At 40.7% G+C, this 14,334-nt stretch overlaps 2 protein-coding genes across 3 annotated transcripts in view; both read right to left on the bottom strand.

Annotated features, from left to right (window-relative positions):
- Positions 1 to 1,542, bottom strand: part of LOC109960527 (nck-associated protein 5-like) — a 134,189-nt gene extending 132,647 nt beyond the window's left edge. For both annotated transcript variants that reach the window (XM_020600684.1, XM_020600686.1), the window contains exon 1: positions 1,409 to 1,542. In XM_020600684.1, coding sequence (XP_020456340.1) covers positions 1,409 to 1,527 — 119 coding nt within the window. In that variant the 5' untranslated portion in view covers positions 1,528 to 1,542. The remainder of the gene's footprint in view (positions 1 to 1,408) is intronic.
- A 6,639-nt stretch (positions 1,543 to 8,181) lies between these two features.
- On the bottom strand, positions 8,182 to 13,692 carry LOC109960481 (glycerol-3-phosphate dehydrogenase 1-like protein). Its single transcript, XM_020600622.1, has 8 exons — positions 13,227 to 13,692; positions 12,500 to 12,677; positions 11,530 to 11,670; positions 11,190 to 11,328; positions 10,904 to 11,016; positions 10,553 to 10,786; positions 9,977 to 10,083; positions 8,182 to 8,657 (listed from the first exon to the last, which is right to left on the bottom strand). Exons 1-8 carry the CDS (start codon positions 13,265 to 13,267, stop codon positions 8,561 to 8,563), a joined length of 1,050 nt encoding a protein of 349 aa, XP_020456278.1. The 5' UTR covers positions 13,268 to 13,692; the 3' UTR covers positions 8,182 to 8,560.
- Between the last annotated feature and the right edge of the window lie 642 nt (positions 13,693 to 14,334).

Here is a 14,334-nt window from a genome sequence, read left to right as displayed (position 1 = left end):
TTCCGGGCATGTCCCACCGGGAGGAGGCCCCGGGGAAGACCCAGGACACGCTGGAGGGACTATGTCTCTCGGCTGGCCTGGGAACGCCGCGGCATTCCCCCGGAGGAGCTGGAGGAAGTGTCTGGAGAGAGGGAAGTCTGGGCATCTTTGCTTAGACTGCTGCCCCCGCGACCCGGTCTCGGATAAGCCGAGGAAAATGGATGGATGGATGGTTTAAAAAAAGGTTGGGAGGGGTTGGAGGTCTGGTGGGAAAAAGAAAGACAATGAATGTAATGCATCCTGTTTATGAGGGGAGTCCATGCAATTCCCAGTGCTTATCCCGTCAGATGCCTACTATGCTGCCCACTGTGCTTCTGCCAGCAGCATGACTCTCTGCTGAGCTCTCCCATGCTTACACTACTGGGAAAAAAGAAGGCAGAAAAATACACTCTAAAGGCCCAGGAGTGATACGGCATGCCAAGAGATGGCAGAGGAATTTCCCAACCATTTTTAAAATACACAACATGCCCCCCTCTCACTTTGGTATGAGGGGCAGCTCAGTAAAAAACTGACACACATTTCATCAACAGGCTGCTGACAACTTGAGAAACAACGTGTTTGTAGGTGTATATCTCTGTGAATGTTGTTGTGCTTTCTTGCACAGACACGTATTACAGACATCAGTTTCTACAGCTTAATATAAACAGCATTTAAAAAAAGAGCAAAACAAATTTGCATTCTAACTAACATGACTAAGCTAACTAATGTTGATTTACTTACTTTTTCATTTGTCTTTTCAGTGTCTTTTGCAATTCTGAAATTATGTTTCACAGCAGCTAAGGTTGCTCCATCTTGGACTGTAAAGGGATAGTTAGAATAGGAATTACACAATAATTTAGCAACTTTTTATATGGTTTCAGTATTATTTTTAATCTTGAAATTTTTAGGGTTTTTAATTTTGGTTTTGTTTGTTTTCTTGTTTTTGCACCTAGCTAAAGAGGTGTTATGGTCTAAATAGGGCTGCAGGCTAATATTAATTTCTGCCATCTTTATTATCTTTTTGTAGTGTTTGCATTTATTTGCCTTATAAAGCACTTTAAATTGCTTCTATGTCTAAGGGGTGCTATGTAAACATTACACATGTCAAAACTACAGCGGAAGTTAGCAAAAACATTTGTAGTGATAATGTTACTCACCAGGGATATGCCAATTTTCATAGAATTTGCTGATAAATAATTTCCGCACTCTAACTCAACATGCAAAATGCTTTAGACTGGGATTACCTGTCAGTTTATTTGCACAGTTTGTAACTTATTTCAGTCTACTTGTCACATTTCAGACCAAATTTGCAAACAATTGCACTGACTGAAGAAAATGAAGCTGTGCAGCTTCCAATATTGTCAGAAGAAGAGCAGGAATCCAAACTCACTCTGCACCGGCCGGATCCTCTCCACTCAGCAGGTCTGCAACTCCTACACTCTCAGAGGTGTTTTGTTTAGGAAGACAATGTGATGATGTGGAATTTCCTTTGATGGCAGCTGAAAACATGCTGTCATAAATTCCTGGAAGTGTTGAAGGGGGAAGCCATGCACAACACAAATACACACTCTTAGATAGTATCTGTGCTGCCAGTGCTGCTGGAAGTCTGGAGCAACACCCAGTAGGACTTGTAAATAAAAGAGAAGGGAGGCAGTGGTGTTAGTTGAGGAAGACAGGGAGGCGGGGTCAGGCGGGAGGATAAGGAGAGTGAGGAGAAGTTCCACATTACATCACCAGCAGCTGTTGACAGGCCTGTGTTTATTAACTAACCGCCAGGGCTGGAGGAGTCACACCACATGCCTCACACACACCAGACAAGACAAGCTCACTTGCATCTTAGCTGACAGACATGCAGCTATGTGCAAATACCAAGAATGTGCAGACACATGGATGTATGCGTTTTCTATTTTTTGGTAATCACACACACAAAAACATACAGCTATGCTCAGAATCTCTCAAGAAGTAAACATGCCAAGTTTCTTTCTCAGGATTCAGTTGCTCTCTAGTTTTTCTGATGGTGCTACCTGTCCTCCATTTACACTGGCTATGAAACTTGCTGACTGGACTAGTAGATCTGTTTTCTGTCTTAGATAGCAGAACGGTATTAATGTGAAGCGAAAGCTGCTGCTGCATTCCTTAAGTGTCTTGGCTTGGCTTGGCAGAGTCCCCAGCCTCTTAGCTCAGCTCTCTCTCTCCTTCTCTTCCCCTTTTTCCCTTCTCATTTAAATGGAGGCACATGACTCTCAGCTTTACTGCCAAGTCGACTTCTTTTTGCCGGCCAGAGCCACCGGCGCTTTGCTTTTCGCTGGCCTCTCTGCAGGGAACTCCTTTGCCTGTTGCATTTCTGAGTGTCACTCATCCTTTATCCCACAGGGGGCAAAGATATCAAATCAACCTTATCCCTGACATCAGTTTATTTTTCATTTTTGCAAAATGCATCACTACCAAAAATGCATTTACTTAAACTTTTAATTTTATGTGTCAGCCTGCCTGGGTAACAGAGCGCTTCAGCTATAGCATCAGCCACATGTTTGTCATCCATAACCACTGTGAACAAATGCTTTGCTTCAACTTATCTCTGCTCTATTGCTTGTGGTCTCAGTTCCTCATAACTCCATTTTGTTGTCGCATTCTTTTCCTCTAAGCTCACTGCATTGCAACATTGTTCAGAGACAGAATGGGACTGAGTAGGCTGAAGACAATGTGAGACGTGGTCGCTAAAGAGCTGGAAGAGAAATTATTTAATAAATTGCAATGAAAATTCATTTCAAACCAGTTTCTGACCTATTTGGAAGCTAGACAAAGAGCCAGACAAAGCACAGAACAACAGCCCAGGCGATCCTTTCATCACAGGCATTCAATTAAACCTAAATGTCAGGAGCTAATTGGATAAAAAGCAGCACTGTGTTATGCTGATTGGCATTATGAAGGAGAAGGGGAATAATATGAGGAAACTGACCATGTCACTTTCTGTTAGCATTTGATAATGGACATCTTTGATTGTTTAATTGGAAGCCTGTGATTTATTCTTTTAATATAATACAAAAGAAGAAATGTCCCAAAGGCAAAGCAGAAATGTTCTAATTTGCACAAATAATGTATATGTAAATGAATAAATCAGCATCAAACAGTTACAGTTTTTTATGACACTGTAGATGTCTCTGCTCTCAATGCTCTTGGTCTGAATTTTTTACAGGTCAGTCCTAAACCTGAATACCTGTCAGGTGCAGTTTGCATTTGTTTGTAGTGAGTCTTTGCACAGCAAAAAAAAAGAGGTTAAAATCCCCTCGCTTTCCTAAATCACAACCTGTCTCCCATATCTTCCTCCTCCACTATGCTCTTATCTTCAAGTAAGGAAAGAAGAACACATTTTCCACTCTGCTTAGCTCTTATTTTTTATTTTTATTGTCAAGGAGCACAACTCATCATTTTGGCATCACAGGAAACCTGTCAGGACCAGTTCTGGGGCATAAATCTGGTCAGTTTAATGGTATACGTGCCTCAAACTATTACCTACTTAGATCTCCAGTCCAAAAAAATCTGACTAGAGAATCCCATTTTGCTCAAAACCTTACATTGTACATCGAGCATATGTCTTAGCCTTCATCACAACTGAGCCCAATCCATGCCAGATGAGTCACAGGTCAGATCCCTGCAGGACCCTGAAGAAACAAAAGAAGAGAGTTATATACTGTATATATTCTGCAGCAGTTCACCGAGTATGCAGGCAGATGGGTCAAAGAATTTAGTATGCACCTGTGGACTTCTGGTCCTTTACATTGCATTGCAATTATGAAATTGTCACTTCTGTGAGAACAAAAGTCATATGTTTTCACATGGCGGACACTGTGCGGGTCCACCCTCTCACCTTTTTTTCCAACTGGTATCTACACATGGCCAACATAGACAAACATTCAAGGGCTTGTTTGTTGTACTTCCACAGTGACATGTAGGGAAGCCAATGTCTGCATACTTGAAGACAAATTTTACAACCCCCAAACACTCAGTCCAGCAAGCACATTAGCTCGGTGTGCAGATATGATAACAAGCAGATTTGACCTTCTTCCTTAAGCTCTGTATTTCACTTTTGAGTGTGGCCATTTGAACCACCTAAAAACAATTCTGCCTTTAGCTGTTTACAATGGCCAACTAGCTTGTTTGCAGAGGGCACCATTTCACACTATGTGACCACTTTAGCACTCTAAAATGCATCACATCTTCTCATTAATGCTCTCAATAGCTGGGAATCTTCCAAAATCACTGGTGTTCAAAAATGAATGTTTGGTGATGGGGTTAGGTTGTAGCTAGGCTCAGGTAGTTTGGGCTTGAATTAGCTTGAGCATGTTAGAACTGAATTGTCAGTAACTGTGGTCAATATCTGGGTAAGATAGACTTTAACTGAAATTTCAAAGGAGAGCAGGTCAAATAGGGCAAGACTTTCATGCATAAATGGATGAATACCCTCTGCAGCATCACCCCACCATCTACTAAACATGTTAGGCTACTTTCTCATTCAACCACAATGCCTCCCTTTGGATTGCTGGCTTGCTGTGGTTAAGACCAGGGCGATCATAAAGCAGTCAACTGTGCTGCTTGCTGCAATACTTACAGCTCCTTTGGTGTCCCTGTTTTATGGAAACCTCACCAGAATGCACGTTCTTCAGTGTGAATCTACCACAACCGTCTGTAATTGAAACACGTGATCCTGAAGGTGTAACCCCACTGCAACACTGTCAAAATACGAGAGAGAGAATTTACAGTGTTAAAGAAGCAAAAAAGACCTTTACTTTTAGCATAAGAATCTAAAGTGTGCACTAACTACTAATACTTTGGCCCAGGACTAATTACATGCTCAAATGCTGGAAAACAATGAATCTGATCAGACTTGTGAAATCAGCGGGTTCCTGTCTCCCTCATGAATATTTGCTTTAAGGAGCAGGAAGTGGCTTTCTGCCTGGCTCACGCTACACTGACATGTTGGAATGCCACATCAATGTTATTTGCAGCTGCACTGGGAACCCAGCAATGCCCCTCTTCACATCAGTGGCCCCAGAAAGCGTCTTTACATGAGTGCAAGTGTGGACTCGTGTGAGACAAGTCCAGCACATACGGTAGAGCTTTCATCTTCTATACAACAATCAGGGAGAACTGTGGAGTTTGCGCTGATGTCAGCTACTCTGAGTCCAAAGGAGATCAAGCTAAGGAGATTTAGATGAACTAAATGTAATGCAGCACAGAAAAAAGGAAAGAGACATGATGCAGTTTTCACCGTCTAGCCTTTGTCTAGTCAGAGATATACTGTTGTAATAAATTGTGGTAGCTCTGCTGATGCTATTTTGTGGATTTACATTAAGTCTGATATTATTTTATATTTAATCAAAGTGTCTGTTCACTATTTTTAAAACAGAAATGAGGCTGGGCATCCTGCCAAGCCTTTACTGTGCATATTGATTTAATATCAGTGAATTATAGTCAATGATTTCCTGCCACGGGTTGCTTCATTCATCTCATTTCTGTTTATTGCCTGGTTGTTTCTCAGAATTGATGACAGTCTGGAGGGAGCGAGGGACAGGCTGTATCTTATGGCTGCCTTATCCAATTTTTTCCACTCTTGCTAAGGTAAGAGGATGGGAGAGTCAAACAAACAGGCCTTGTGTTTTCACCCTGTGTTTGTATGCAGCACCATGGCCAGGCTTCCTGCCAAGCTCTCCTCCTCTTCTTCTCAAAGTGCAAAAGCAAAAGACAAACCCGAGCAACCACCACTGCCTTTACCTCCACCCCTGCTTCCCTCGCCCCCTCCTTTTATCTTTTCCCTCATCACAACACTGGCAAACACAAAAGGAGGCTGAGAGGCAGAGTCTGGGTGCACATCCCGTTGGACGCACCCAGATTAGGCCACGTCAATGATGAGGACAACCGGTCAAAGGTGAAGGCTGAGGATTTGAGGAGAGGAGCGGGAGTGGTTGTTATTTCACGGAGAAGTCTCCGTGCCCTTTGCCACTGAGTGAACGCCAGCTGGGACCAGGAGTGGCATCCTTTGCTTTCTCTGTTTTGGTTTTTATCCCATCTCTTGTGCTTTCAATGAGAGCATTGTATGACCTGGAGGAAGGATATGAGGTCCCAACTGGCTGTCATTGACATGTAAAAAGAGTGGTGGTGCCAGATGATGAGATCAGTGGCTTGTAATTAGCAGATTATGTTGAACAGACTCACTCCACCGTGTGAGAGCACCACACACACACACACACACACACACACACAAATCCAAAAAGATAGGAGCATCCACATATAAAGATATGCAAGATGTGTGGTATGAAAACTTGCTTGCCTAAAGGTAATATTATGAGTTATCTATTAGCCGCTGTGTGAGGTTTCACACAGAAACCAAGATTCTCTGAGTGGTAAAAATCTAAAGGTGTGAATCATGTGAACTGGCCTGGGGTGGCCCAAAGCCCTGCAGTGCTCAGGGGAGAGGTTTGGATGTACAGCTGTGACATTAATCCATGGGAGACACAGGTGTGATAAGCTGACTGTGAATAACAACTCATCACATCTCATAAATCAAAACCGTACTGGATGTGAAATGTACTATAGAGTGTTTTGATATGTTTTTAGGGTAGATCTCACCCAGAAAATAAAACTCTATAATGGAGATTCACTATAATCTAGGTACATTCCTTTGAGTAGAATACATTTAGAGGCTGGCTTTCATCTTTTTCAGGTATGTATTTTCAAATGACAGACAAAAATTCATACACATAGGACACACCAGCATCAAAAAATGACTTAAGCAGAATTAAGATATTCTTCAAAACAGGGCCACATGTGTTACCTTATCCAACTGTAATAGTAAAAATGAACTTAAAGTACCAGTTCAAGCAAATTTGAAAACTTTTTTACTTGAGTGTAAAAACAGACTATATAATCACTCTATATATCGCAAACTTGTTGCCATATGATTCCATGTACTGTAAATCAAAAACAATACTGATCTCAGTCTATGTTCTTATGCTATTATTCTCTGCTGTCCTAAAGGGCCTCTCACTGGAGGACACTGAGGGGTTACCCTGGTGATTAAGCTCTTCTTTCAAGCTTGGGTCTCATCTGAAGGTGGGCCTTCTCTTTGAGACAGAGGATCTGGGCTTGTGTCAAACCACCATAAGGGTCTCAGTGCTCGCTCAAAAACCTACCGATGACAATTTCTTTTAGGAGATGAGAAGAGCCTTCCCGCTGCAGAGCATGTCGACCTGTGAGACCGGCTCTGCCATGGGAACCTGTGGAAGCTACTAAAACCAGTGCCTCTTCAATCACCCTGCTTTCCAGTGGGCCCTTTGATGTCCTGGGATCTGGGCAGCTGTGGATATGGAGGCCTGAAGGGAGAGCTTGGAAAGTCACCAAAGAGGAGATGCAGACAGAGGCAGACAGAGGGAGACTTGTTCATGTGACAATGCAGATATGACAACAACATGGCATAAATAATTTCATGCAAACACTAGGGGTCCTGGGTGTGCAAAAGATGGGAACTGTCAAAATTGTGAACTGTCAGAGAGAAAAACAATTGAAATCTTGATGAAAGGTATTAAGATGTAAAAAAATAAGCAACATCTCCGCCTTAAAAAAAAAATGCTCCAAATGTTTCACCCTCCAACACTGTGACCATTTCGTGTCAGTGAGTCCATCCAGACTGACATGTGTCAGCAGCTACTGGCTGGTCTGACAAAGGGAGACAGAATGAGACAGACAGACAGAATATCAAAGGTTTCACTGGTCTGACCTGCAACATGGTTGAGATGGAGGGACAAGGACACCGTTTGTTCTTTAATCTACTTTCTCATGCCATGTTACTGCAGCTCTCGTGGGAATCAGTTTCAGCCATCACAGTCGTGATTGTGAGATCTAACACACAGCTCAACCGCACAGCTGCAAAGACAGGAGTGAATGTCAGCTTTGAGGGGTGAGTTCCCATTTCAGTGAATTGACCGCGATGGGTGCACAACATTTTCCATGCAGAAATTAAAGGACAGAACCACTGTGTGAACTTCTGATCTGTGTCGTCTTTTGTCTTCACCCATCACTACCAAAACACTGATGTGAATGATGCACCCCTTGTGACAAAATATTAAAGTTGATAAGGAGAAAATGCCAAATAATAACTTAAGACAGTTTCCAGTTTATGAATTGGCTTTATTGAGAAAACAACTTGATGTATAGATAAAAAATTAGATCTTTAGCTTTAATTTTGTGATTATAAACAGTCATGTAGTGAAGTACAGAATCCCACTAGTCAGACAAACACTGTCACCACCATACAAAATTATAACAATTTCTCTGGCAGTAATACAAGAGGAGTGGTCAGCCTTAGGAGTTTTATTCATTAATACTGACCACTATCATGTCATCAGTAAAAATCATCTTGAGTAAAAGTGTCCTTGGTTGTATTTGCTTTGTCGTATTGTCGAACTTGTAGCTCATGAATCTCTGTCACCCTCTAGTGGAAGTGAGTTGCTATTGGAGGAGCAGCAGTGTCTCTATACTGGTCACATCACAGGTGCTCTGGGTGGTTCTGCAGACATTTGATGAACTCTTTCACTGCTTTGCCTTCAAAGCAGATCTGGTAGACTTCTGCAAACAAGGGAAACCTGCAGGAAAGAACAGATATTCACAGTGCATTCATATAAACTCCCACCTATTGGTATATGTATCATCACTGTGTATATCCCACAGGCGTTTCCACTTCTGGCTCATTAGACCTCTGCTCAGGTGAAGGTAGGTAGAGCTATGCTGGGAACTACATACACAATGTCACCACACACTCAAGGTGTAAGAATAGCTACTGATTCCAGCATACTTTATTGTTGGCTTGTCTTGACTTCATCGTGCTGTTCAGCCTTAATTATAAGAACTAACATGATAGTGAGGGAGTCCTGACAAAAAGTGTAATCAGGAAACACATGTGCAAGAGGGCCATGGCTAGATACTGTACAGTGTAACTATATTTCAGTTGTACGCAACCTGGAAACATTTCAGCAATACAAATTAATTCATTCTTTTCATTTTGGAATGCATTTTATTGTTAAAACTAGAATCACCGCTTCAAAGTTGTATGCCTCTGCCAATGAGTCAAATTCACAAGAATGGGACAGATGTGAGGTCACTGATCTTGACCTTTGACCACCAAAATCTGATCAACTCATCTCTGAGTCCAAGTGTCAAGTTTGAAGAAATTCCCTCAAGGCGTTCACAATAATGGGATGGACAGACAGACAAACCTAAAAACAGCATGTGGCCAGCTGTGGTTATCTCCAGCACAGAGGGATAATGTTACAAAGTAATGTTAAAAACTATTTATTGAGGTGAATTATGTTGACATAAATCTCTGAGAACACCACAGTCAGTGTCCAGTTCACTAAGGACACCTGTGCAGTCTAAACCAATCCAATAACTGTTCAGCCATAAAGTCTGCTTTTATTATGCCTATAATGCTCATTACTGTTGGCAATGTCATAAAAGTGTTAATTAAATTCTAAGTGTTAACAGTCAAGTCATTGTTAGTAGTGGTTTTGTACTGAACTTCGGTATATTGAAAGGTGTTTCTAATATTTTCCCCTTGTCTGTGTAAATAGGACATTTACACATTTCTGTCAATGGCAACAAGAATTGAACATTATATGGTTTGTAAAGGCAGACTATGGCTGAACTGCTTGAACTGCAACCTCATAAATGCTCACCGAGTGTACAAGATATATGTAAATATGTAATGAAATTTTGGGTCATTATATTTTAACGAACCCGTGAGGGTTAGCGCGATACCCAGCAGACCTCTCAGCATGTGCAGAGACTGTATTTAAATAAAGGGGTCCAGTTTGATGCATGTGGCATTTTTTTAACAACATCTGCGAGCCAAAAGACTGACATGTATGAAAAGTGTAATTGTGGGGAACAGCTTTTACAGACTCACTTGTTGACCATGTTCCTCTTTTGTAGGATCTTGTAGACCTCAGCTGAAGTCTGAGGACCCTGAAGCTTCTGACCATTCAGCATTTCTACTTCGAGCTCTGCAATGGACTGAAGAAGAAAACATACAGAAACAGTTTTAATGGTGTCCAAAAATCATTCATCAGGTGTACACAGTAGATATTTTGCTTAGATGCTCTTATCTCTGGCATGCATTTCTACTAACACCAAAACATCAGACTGATCTTTTGGTGTAAAACAATACTACAGTGAACTTTGAGTTTAGAGTTTCTATCACAGATATATATTAGCACATTAAGAAGGACCTTCCATACTCAAATATTGCTTGGTGGTTTTATTATGTGGCATCTGGATTAATCATTTATTCACTTTAGCTGATGTGACTTAGTTTAGCTATGCAGTGAATCCCTGAGTTTTGCAACTATTTTAAGTATTCTGAAAAAGGGACAAAATGCTCTAATGAATGACTATAACTTACAGGTTATTTTAAATAGTTCATGCATTATTACATAGCTATGGAATAGGTAGATGTACACTCCTATGTTCCTGTCTGACTCACCTTGTTTGTTGTAACAAAGGCCTCTGCAACCTTGCGGTTCCGCCCTCCGTAGCAGGTGGTGATGAGGTCGGCCACACCGCAGCTTTCCAAGAATGTACTGGAGCTCACTGTGCCTTTACAGAACAATCTAGCGAAAGCAATCATTTCCATCAGACCCAGCCTGATCACTGCTGCTTTGGTGTTGTCCCCACACCCAAGACCGTCGCAGAATCCAGCACCTACAGCCACAATATTCTGCACAAGGATACAGACATTTTGTTTCTTGATTAACACACTGAGAGAAAATTCTGCATGTGAAGCCTCTGGCATCAAGACAGAAGGACAATATTCACAATATGTGGCTGCCTTTACCTTTAAGGCTCCACACAGCTCCACAGTATCACTCTCACGTACGACAGTGATGCGAAAGTTGGGGGTCTGAAGCAGCTCTTTGAAGATATGGCCATTCGCATCATTTTTTGCCCCTGTGTGTTAAAAAGAAGCAAACCGACTGCCACTTAACACTGAGAAACAAGGAAGTAACATGTTGTTCTGACCACCACACTGCATCCTCTGAAACATCAGTACAATTTTGCACAGCTAAATGCTACAAAAAGCAAATAATAAAATGTTGACAGTGATTAAAACAGTGTCTAACCAATGGTGGTTTCACAGAACTTCTCGTCTGCCACCTCACTAGCAATGTTGGCCCCCATCAGGACACTGACATCAATCTCTAGTTTTTCTCGGATGATGTCCGAGATGAGCTTCAATCCATCTGGTCCCTCATCGACACCCTGGATGACGAGACGGAGTTTCTGTACTATATTTATATTTACTAATAGATATGTGTCAGAGTGAATATATTTTCTGTATTGCTCAACTATACAGCATCCCGTGACTCTGTAACCACTGAAAAATATGAAGCACAGTCCTATGACAGTTTCCCCTTTATGCTCTCAGGAAATCTGACATGAAGAACTATGACAGGATCTTACTTTGATGAGCGATATCCCGATGGTTCCCTCTGTGACGTGACATTTCATCTGATCACAGAGTTTGCCAATGAACTGGTGTGGGATAACAAAGACCAGGACCGTCGCCCCCTTCACAGCCTCTGTGATGTCTGGAACAGCAATCTAGTGCAGCATCAACAACAAAGTCTTTAAACTGTGGCAGATAATACAAACACATGAAACACAGGAAATAAGTCTTGAACTTTACTAGGCCCAATAGTATTTTTTATAATTATTAACAATACATTTTACAGCAGATAAAGGTCATTAAACGCACAAGAACATTTTAATATGAAGTAAATTTAGAAAAGAAATACAAAAAAACAATGATACTAATTTAAAAAGAAACCATGTACTTAATATTAACAACAATAACATAAGTCTTAATTGAGATGTACTATTAATATGTGAGGTCACTGGGGGAAAACAACACAAAAAACCTTGAAAATAATATGACATCATCTTGTCTACTAGGATCTGACAAATCCAACAATAAACAACAAAGAAATACACAAAATGCAGGGGGTATTATCCAAAAATCATTGTAAACAAACCAACAATTATTTTGAAACTGTATTTTAATGGATTTCTCTTAGTAAATAGTTTTGTAAATTGATGGTTTGTGGGGAATAAAAGCAATTTATGTGCCATTAGACTTCCTGCCATTACATGGTTTTCTTTTTCACTTGACAGTTTGACACTCTTCTTAGGTACAATGAATCAAAGACAAGGAAACTCATAGTGCACCCAATTGCATGGCAAAGTCAGATATACTGTAAATGCTGGCAGGTAAAAAGTACGAGTCAAAGTTACGTTATCACCGTAATGACTTACTGTACGACTGAAAACTTTGTGAACCAAAGATCGCTGTAACTTGTGTAATCTGTTACCACACGGCTGTGTAATTGAAAGATAATGCTGCTTATCAAAGCTCTCCTAAATGGGGACTTACCACATTCTTGGGCAGCTTGTGACCTGGTAAATATTTGACATTTTCATGCTCAGCATTGATGATTTCTGTCAGTTTCTTCCCATTAATCATCTCTTCATAGACCCACATTTTGACCATTGGGTCGAAGCGGTTGGATGCTTTGACATTCTGCCCAATGATTCTGGCAATGGAGGAGCCCCTGGACAGAGAAATGACATGGTCAGGCAAAATCGTGACAATTCAGATCTACTAGGTTCTGGGTGGAACTTAAAGGAATGATCAAGCACATCTTTTTCATTTTATCTTATCTTCACGTAATGAATGTCTATTAAGTTCAACAAAACTGAAAGACAATTAGTTTCAGAAAAGTAGGGAACAAATAATGTGCAGTTATCGGTGTGTAGTTACAGCCTCCCTATAAAGATACACTGTGAGGTAAAACTTGGTATACAGGTCTTCATTCTCAGCACACTCCGTGTTGGTTCATGTTGCAGCTTGCTATCTGACTTTTCAGGCGCTGCAAAAGGAGGGCGGATACGAACAACATCAACAAAATCTGGACGTTTGGGGCCTTGGTTGCTTTTTTTAGGTGTGAAACATAAGGCAACCATATTCCATGAATTACATGGGACGAATAGGTAAATCTGCTAAATTGCAAAATGCGTTCTTACAAACCCTGGGTGCCATAATAAAGTAAAAGGCGCTCTTGTTTCTGAAAGATGAATCTAAAAGAGAAACTAAAAGTTACCAGTTTCCAGATCCAACGATGCAGACTTTCTTTGCAGGCATTTTCGAGGAGATTAGTCTTTCTGCTCCCCAAGACTGAAGATCCTGTTCCTCTGTTTTGCTCGTTTATGTTTACTTCCTCATACGCCCTACATAAACTGATTCAGCCCTCCCTCGCCACGGATACACCTCCTGGCTTTACAAAAGTACAAATCTACAGTAAAAGTATCACTGCGTCCGTCTCGACACATTTGCAAAATGCATCCCCATGTCCTATATTTTAGACTACAGTTCACTCCTGTGCTTTCTTGTTAAAACGCAATCGATACAGTGGGTGCACAAAAAGGGAAAACTAACTAAATGTGCAGTGCATTAATGCTTTACCTGTTATATATATTATTAAAGAATCACTAGAAATAAAAGAAATCTGCCTGACACGCGGATTGTCGTCACCAACCGAGTACTCGAGTACGACTGCGCATTAATTGGTACTTCCGGTCAAGAGGATTTTCAAAACAACTGTCATTTTGAAGAAATCACTGACATATCCTCTCTTGTTTACTAGTACATATATTTTCCTTACATGTGCATTATTTGTTTATTTCATTATACAGATAAAATAGGGCCAATGGCCCATAAGAATGTACTAAAAAATTGACACTTTATTATAGACTCAAGGTCCAAGTTGAAAAACTAAAAAACAAAATAAAAAGAGAAACCTTTCAATATAGAATGATTTGTCCTTGCATAGTGAAAACTCCAGTCAACACTTAATTTCATGTTTTTCAAAACACTTATTTTGGGGAATATAATAAGGGTGCTATATCCAAATTTGAATAGATCAGCGTTTGCATTTAAATTACCCGTGTGAAAATACGTAAAACTATAAACTCGCTGACAAACCATTATCAGTATTCTTTAAGGAAACAATAATCATAAGAACCTAAATTAGGATGGTAAAACTATTAACTCCCATGTAGCACATGCGAATAGATTCATATTTTCAGACATTACCTGTAAATACATGTAATGTTCCACGTCTGGTTGGATTAACCATTACCTAACATTTTAGACAAATCCTTTTCCTTGTAAGGCTTTTAGGTGTGGTGAAGGCAGGTTTTGTAGCTTTA

This window comes from Monopterus albus, unplaced genomic scaffold, assembly GCF_001952655.1.
Source record: "Monopterus albus unplaced genomic scaffold, M_albus_1.0 scaffold48.1, whole genome shotgun sequence".
Lineage (NCBI taxonomy): Eukaryota > Metazoa > Chordata > Actinopteri > Synbranchiformes > Synbranchidae > Monopterus > Monopterus albus.
The sequence above is the reverse complement of the archived record's forward strand: the minus strand, read 5'-3'. Positions and strand labels throughout refer to the sequence as shown.